The sequence below is a fragment of the Cyprinus carpio genome, chromosome B7 (genome assembly GCF_018340385.1).
Source record: "Cyprinus carpio isolate SPL01 chromosome B7, ASM1834038v1, whole genome shotgun sequence".
NCBI lineage: Eukaryota > Metazoa > Chordata > Actinopteri > Cypriniformes > Cyprinidae > Cyprinus > Cyprinus carpio.
Window position 1 is genome coordinate 23114540 of NC_056603.1, and position 7711 is coordinate 23122250.

A 7711-nucleotide genomic window follows, 5' to 3' on the forward strand; every position below is an offset into this window, starting at 1 on the left:
ATAAAAGAAAAACGCACAACACCACAGCATATTTGGAAGTATCCCATTTAATAAAATAAATTTTAATAATTTCAATTAATTTCATAATTCAAGATATGTTTGAAAACAATTTAACTACTGCATAGCAATTACTCATGATCTTCAAAAACATACATTTACAAATATATATTCTAATACATTTCTTATATATTTCTATGAGTGTCTAAAGATTTTTGCACTTGTCCAGTTTCTTGCTGATGTCAGAATTGGATAATTCTAAATTCAGTGAGCAGGGCAACGATGAGAAAGACAACGTAGAAGATCAGTAGAAAAATCCCATAGACTCGGCTCAGGTGAAAACACTGAAGAGGAACCAGTATGAAGGAGAAGATGAGAGACAGACCCAGTGCTCCTGAGAGAACCCAGCACAGCATCCCTTCTGGTTCCAGCTGACCTCACAACAGAACACACACAGCACACAGATCAGACTCTGTCACACATCTATACTGGAATATTCAACTGACTAAAAGCTTGCAACATATCTATCCAGTTACATGTACAGTATATGACACTGACAGTGTATACAATATATAGAGTGTGAGACATACCATCACAACATTATTTTTATTCTGAAAGGTCTGCAGCAGGCAGCCCAGGCCCACACCAAACAGCATGTCTTAATGTAATGTCAAAGGCATGTGAAGTGTGGTTATGGCTTATGGTAGTGTACCAGAATATTTACAATATTGTAAATATAGTATGATGAAATCTGTTGATATATTTGTTAATGCACATACACAAAAAGGAGAACTTTTTAAAAAAAGCATATGTTAAAAGATACTAAAGATAATGCCCCCGAAACAGGCAGAAATGGCCATCCGTGGGTATCCCTGACGGGCTATTGTAATGTCTGCAAAGCAATCTGTGAAAACACACAAATATAACACATGGTCTATCAGAGGTAAAAACATAATGGTGTATAATATCCCATTGGGATATTAAAAGCCACCAAACACTATTTCACACATTTTATTAGTACTTAACAGTGCCAACAAAAATAAAACCATGCAATCTAGTAGTTGTAAAATTATTTTCCTTTCATTTCAAGTTCTAGAATATTGGCTATGAGCAAAAATAATGGGAAGATAATGTGCAGTTTGTGGTTTTTATCGTTGTGAGTGAGTGTGTACCTCCAATGCTATTGCCCCAGGCTAACAAAGTGAGGCCCAGTACAGTGTTGCTGAGACGGAGAACAACCCCCAGCAGGTGCAGCACACTAACAATCTCAGACGCCACAGTGCTGATCCACAGCGCGCTGACCACAAAACCTAGCAGAGAATAGAGCTACACACACAGCAACAGAAATTAAACATTTAATTTGAAAAACATAATTAATACCTTTTTTCAGCAAGGATGCATAAAATGGATTAAGAGATAGTAAAATGTCTATACAATGATTTCTATTTTAAATAAACTGTGTTCTTTTAAAAGTTCTACTCAAAGCAGTCTAAGAAAAAATTACGGTTTCCACGAAAATATTAAGCCACATATGCTTTCAATATGAGTAATGGCTGCTGAAAATTCAGCTGTAATCACAATAATAAACTGAATTTTAAAATATGTTAAAGGAATAGTTCATTTACTCATCCTCATGTCGTTCCAAACCTGTACAAGTTTCTTTCTTATGTTGAACACAGAATCATACAGTTGATAGCCTCCATTGACTTCCATAATATTTTTTCCGTACTATGAAAGTCAGTGGGGGCAAACAATTGCTTGAATTCCAGCGTTCTTCAAAATATCTTCTTTTGTGAAAGAAAGAAAAGAAACTTACAGGTTTGGAACAACATGAGGGTAGGTAAATGATGACAGAATTTTCATTTTTGAGGTGAACCATTACTGTTTTTACTGAATGTGTGATCAAATAAATGCATAAGAATACAAAAGTTGTCTTTAAAAGAAGATTCATACAAAGTGATATCTAGGAGGATGCTCGTTTGTGGTAGTGAAGAAGACTATGCCAGAGAGGAAGACTCCGATGCAGAGTACAAGCACCCACACTGGAACTTCTCCTTCAATGAGCAGTAAGCCATCTAGAATGAAAGAGAAACACTGTCTGTTTCAGTCACATGTACTTTAAAGAACACAAAATGATTGCACAATATCTGCATCAACAGCATTTATCTTTTCACAGTTCATTTCACCAGAATTTCAGGTCATCTGACAGAATGCAGCAGATGCATTAAAAAAACAAATCACAGGGATGACAAAACTTATTTTTTTATGTGCACATAAGAGATTGCTGTTGAACAGGGTTAGTTTCATGGTTCAAATAAAATGCCAACCGACTTACACTTTCCCGACTGGAAGGTAAGCACACAGACCAGAGGCCCAGTGATTATGTGAAGACAGTTCAGAGGGCGTTTCCAGTTGTGATCCTCCTTATCTGTGTCCACCACAGGAATGGTCAACAATAACAGCACTTCTACAGGCACCTGACATAGTCAGACAGACAGGCAGAAAAGGATCTTCATCTTAAAATTACATAGACTTGCATATTAGATTTAAACAATCCAACAATTAGACAAGTTTATTTTGAACAATAGGTTACTAGAAGAATGATTACTTATTTAGATCCAAGAAGTGATCATGAAAGTGAATGCACATGTTTTCACCTTGATCACTTTGAGGACCCTGGCACTCCAGTGCTGTCTCCTCCAGGTCCTATTATCCACCGGGTTAATGGCATTCAGGAAGATCTGAGTAGTGGATTGAGTGTAAGGCAGCAAAGGCTCATACTCTCCTTCATCTGAAACACATGCATATACATACACACATATACACACATATATACATATATATATATATATATTATATATATTATATATATATATATATATATATATATATATATATATATATATATATATATATATATATATATATATATATATATATATATATAATACATATACACACATATATACATATATATATATATATATACACACCAACAGTTACAAATTCATACATGCAAGATTTTCACACAGATAAACGCTGTTACACCACACAGTACTTCCTTAAAGATGCAATATTCTCTCTCACTTTCACTGTTACCAATGCAGAACGCAACACACACTTGCAAAGTCCAGTAATTATGAAACTCTGTGGTGTTGAAAACAATCATAAATGGAGCAACCCACTGAAACTTCAGCCACTTACTAAGCCAACATACAGCAGTTTTAAGTTGAGAGGAAGTGACCCACCGTGTGCCTGTATGCTGCCACTCTGAATTTCTCTATATGAATCAGATGGGAGAATCTCTCCTAAAAGTCAAGAACAACATTTATTAATCTCTGCTCAGTGATCAGATTAACACTGCTGTTCATTTCATAAACTTCAATAGCACTTTATTTAAATAGAGCTTTGAGTTTGCATTGTTGTGAGCACTATATCCGAATGTGTGAAAGCTTTGTGCAGTTAGCTTATATTTTACTAGGGATGGGGACAAGTACTAAAGCAAGACTTTTGTGAGTTTACAACACATTTTGGTGTGTTGACCTAAAAAGAAAAATGGTCACACCTCATACAGGAATTGTAATGAAACTGAAAGAGGGTAGAAAGTGTGTGGTGTGTGATCAGTGCTGACCCTGTTCTCTGCCTGTGGTCTGGGCAGATCCATTTAGCTGATGCTTCTGATGATTGTATATACACGCACTCACAATCACAGTCAAAACATATGCAATATACAGTGCCAGATAACCTGTGGAGAACAGAAAAGAATGATAGGAAGAAAGAAATATTAATCATATCCATATACTATCCAATGAAGTGGAACATGCAGAATGTAAAACGTGTCATTTTCCTAAATTAATGAAATGATGGTATAAATCTGATTAAGCGAATAACGGTTTTCAGACCAATGGCTTCTCCCATGGAAATATGGCCTTTATATAGGATATTGAAGGTCCAAAACACAGCTGCCATGTAGAAAACGACATCACGAAGGAATGGACGAGACGCCACAGTGAAAGGTTTAACCAGAGCAATGCTTCCAGCTACCACTGTTGTAACAAAGATTCCCGCTCCTAGAAAAAACAAGCACAAAATCCAATAAGGAAAATGTTTTTATGATTGATGAATCTGTTCACAAGAACTAAAGGTGAAGTGGGTAATTTCTGCAGCACCCAGTGGTGCTGTATAAATATATTTCAAACACTACACCATGTCGTTGATGTGTGTGGGTGGGTGTATGTTTAACAGAGCTGATCTCTCACCAAACAGTGCTCCAACAGCAAGACCAGCAGTCTGAGGGTGGGAGAAAGCAGCCATGGCACTGAACACATCTGGAGCCCCATTTCCAAGTGCCAGGAACGTTACGCCCTGTTCTGCTCAGTCATGGCAAACAATGAAAAAAAATGGGACTGACACAACCTCTGAGCGCAATTTGGACCTTTTCCAGAAATCAAAACACAAACTCATCACTGAGGATTCCACTCAGTCGCACATTCTACACACCACTCTGAGTCATGCACACACATTAATGACACAAACACACATTGAAAACACTTCACACTCATGAACAAACTTCAAGGAATAGTTCACCCAGTTGATGGCCCCCTAATAGTATTTTCCCACTACTATGGAAGTCAATGAGGGCCAACAATTGTTTTGATTACCAGCCTTCTTTAAAATATCTTCTTTTGTGTTCAACATAAGAAAGAAATTATACAGGTTTGGAACGACATGAGGGTGAGCAAACGATGACAGAATTTTCATTTTTGAGGCAAACTATTCCTTTAAAATACAAACAGTACCCAAGTGTTAAACAAACACTACCCAGCATGACACAGTGGTGGCTAACACTATGACGTAGTAACAGACTAACCATATGTCTAGTTGTTTAACATGCTGTAATATTCTCTTCACTCCAGGACCCAGGAGTTTATCACTTCTGTGGTTGATAAGGACACAGCAGGAGTAATTAACCTTCTCAACCTATGCAAGATGAGGACAATTTACAAGGATCAGCTGATCAGCCACATTTCAGTTATTAAAAGGATACGGCCACATTATGAGTCAGTCTCATTGTGGAGGAAATGGCTGAGAGGTTTGGACAGAAACTGAAAAAAAATACAATATAATCAAAATTACATTACATATTATAATTCATATACATTTAAACTCAAATTTCTGTTCTTTATAGAACAAAATCTAAATACATTGAAAAACATTTTATAACAATGACAAATTAACTAACTTATTGAACCTTAAAAAGCAGAACCTTTTTAAAACAAACTCAACTCTAAATTCTCCAGATAAATGAAAGACATTGTCTCTGTCACATGAGTAAATAGAGAAGTGAACCTAGGTCATGGCCGAAGACTCGGCTCTGTTGATAGTGTCATGAGATCACAAAGGAATATTCACGTTTCTAAAGTACTGCAATTATTGTTAATTTTTTTATTATTATTTGAATCAGTTACTAATTTTAATTGCATGACTTTTAAAGTATAGATTACACATCTTTTTACCTTTTAGATTACACCTAATTTGTTCAGGCTCTGATTATACAACAATTTGTAAAGCATGTTGCTAAATATGAGCAGACTGATGGACCATAAAAGAAGATATAAAAAAAAAAGTCTCAGCATTTTGTTGTTATCATTACAATGGAAATAAATGGTCACCAAAACGGGTTGTGCGAGTGTGTGTGTGTGTCTGTCAGTAATGCAGGTCTATAATGGCATGTGGTTGAGTAAATCAGAGAATTTGTATTTTTGGGGTGAACTATCACTTTAAGACAGAACTATTTGACCACCAAATAGTATGTCCAAGCCGATTAATAACCCGTGTAATTCTCTCAAATTCACCACTCACAAGTCTGATGCAATCAGCCCAAGAAGAAGGAACAGAACAAACAACCAGATGACCTGACAGAAATAAAAGAAAAGAAGGAAAGAGAAAACGTGAGAGTGACTTTAACAACATACAAAACCAACACAACCAATATAAAATCAGATTACACATCCTGGATGATGCATTATCGTTTGTTTCAGCTGGATATGTAAACAGAAACATGTCACACTCCACAAACAAACTTACACAACACTCAATTACTGGTGTGTAAACCCTGAGTTTGGTGACTGAACTAACTGTCCTTACATAAAGTGTGATGGCTAGAGGCAGCAGATTAGGAGGGAACAGGCAAAAGGTGACCACAGGGTATTTGATGAAGCCATCATCCGAAGTACAGTCCGGTGTATTCTTCACAAACTCACATCTCTGACTGGCAGACAGGTTCATCACCTCATCACACTGCAACACAGATAGAAAAATTCAGCTGTGCAGGATTCCATGCCGAAAGTCAGACAACACTGCACTGAATTTATATAACACAAAGTTTAATCATGGTAAGGAAAAAAAAGAGCAAAATATATCTGTAACATTAATGACAGATAATGCACAAACAGCGTCTTTTTTACTTGATCATATATTTCCGAGTCCAGCTCACCTCGTCTCCATTGCGGTTCGGAGTAACTCCTCCAGGTCTGTCTGAACGCCAGACATTCACATGAGGTACCAGGTGTGTGTTAGACACGTAAACAGATTTCTGGCAGCTGACACGATCCCATCGCAGAGCAACGGTGCAAAACAACACTAAGAGCTGAGCACGCATTTGTAGGCTGATACTGCTTTAACATTGCTTTTCAGTGGTCAACACCAGTAGTTGAATTGTGGTAGATCGACGGCTACTTTCGTAGTTCCCTTTCGCTCTTCTCCTTCAGTGTGATAAACTCAAGACGCTGTGAATCACAATCTGTGGTTGGATCTAAAATAACGTGGGGATACACATTATTGTCTCACAAGAGAAAGTCGACCAAAAGGGAAGTACAGTCCGGTGAAGTGGATCAGTCTGACAGGTCTTTCCAATACTTCCTTTACAAACAGCGTGACGAGCTTTCTTATCCTCCCGCCCTCTATCCTGAGGTTAAAGAGACATTCACTCTTTTCCACTTAAAGGGATAGTTCACCCAAAAATGAAAATTCCGACATCATTTACTCACCCTTCACTTTCATCATCTTCGGAACGGAGTCCGACATCATTTACTCACCCTTCACTTTCATCATCTTCGGAACGGAGCACCTCTCGCAAAACTGTTGCGTTCTCCTTAAGAAATGTCGAGTTTGCTCACAAAACTTTTGCATTAACAGAATCTTTGCATTCCTTCACAATAGCTTTGAAATTTTGGGTGAACTAACCCTATAAATGTCGCTTTCTCTGTCTGTGGACTTTTAAACTTGGCATTTTAAACAGTATTAGACTAACGCAATAATAGCCCCAAGAAGCCGTGGTTTACAGTGAATTTATAACAGCTAAGGGGCATTGTTAGGCACGACGTGAAGCAGGGAGCCTAAAACTACCTTTTCAAATAAGTATTAAATGTTAATCAGGTTTTTGTTGTGCTTATTGCTTTTATAAAATGGTTATTCCATATACGTAGTACGGTTTCACAGAATAAAACAGAGCAAATAAAGTTTAATGATATAAATAAAAACAGTATTCTTCCACCAAACAATGTAGTCCCTCAGAAACAGTTGTGGTTCCAACACACAAAGGTGTATGTTTGTAGTGTAATTTACAACAGCTTCGTTGCTGTCTGGGTAGTGTTTTTATTTATATCATTACACTTTATTTGCTCTGTTTTATTCTGTGAAACCTTGATACGTA

At 37.0% G+C, this 7711-nt stretch overlaps 1 protein-coding gene across 1 annotated transcript; it reads right to left on the reverse strand.

Moving 5' to 3' along the window:
• Positions 1-29: 29 nt before the first annotated feature.
• Positions 30-6937, reverse strand: LOC109084053 (mitochondrial sodium/calcium exchanger protein-like). Its single transcript, XM_019098766.2, has 15 exons — positions 6494-6937; positions 6145-6297; positions 5860-5912; positions 5045-5102; positions 4257-4362; positions 3900-4067; positions 3629-3742; positions 3246-3305; positions 2655-2788; positions 2333-2474; positions 1951-2072; positions 1170-1323; positions 821-901; positions 588-655; positions 30-428 (listed from the first exon to the last, which is right to left on the reverse strand). Exons 1-15 carry the CDS (start codon positions 6656-6658, stop codon positions 240-242), a joined length of 1767 nt encoding a protein of 588 aa, XP_018954311.1. The 5' UTR covers positions 6659-6937; the 3' UTR covers positions 30-239.
• Between the last annotated feature and the right edge of the window lie 774 nt (positions 6938-7711).

Bases quoted from the DNA above. Each gene is read 5' to 3' on its own strand.
- LOC109084053 (XM_019098766.2), bottom strand. From the start codon at position 6,658: ATGCGTGCTCAGCTCTTAGTGTTGTTTTGCACCGTTGCTCTGCGATGG. The intron at 5,103-5,859 runs GTGAGTGGTGAA...ATTTTTTTTCAG, and splicing joins GGGCTGATTGCATCAGACTT to TTTCTGTCCAAACCTCTCAG. The intron at 429-587 runs GTATGTCTCACA...TTGTGAGGTCAG, and splicing joins ATAAAAATAATGTTGTGATG to CTGGAACCAGAAGGGATGCT.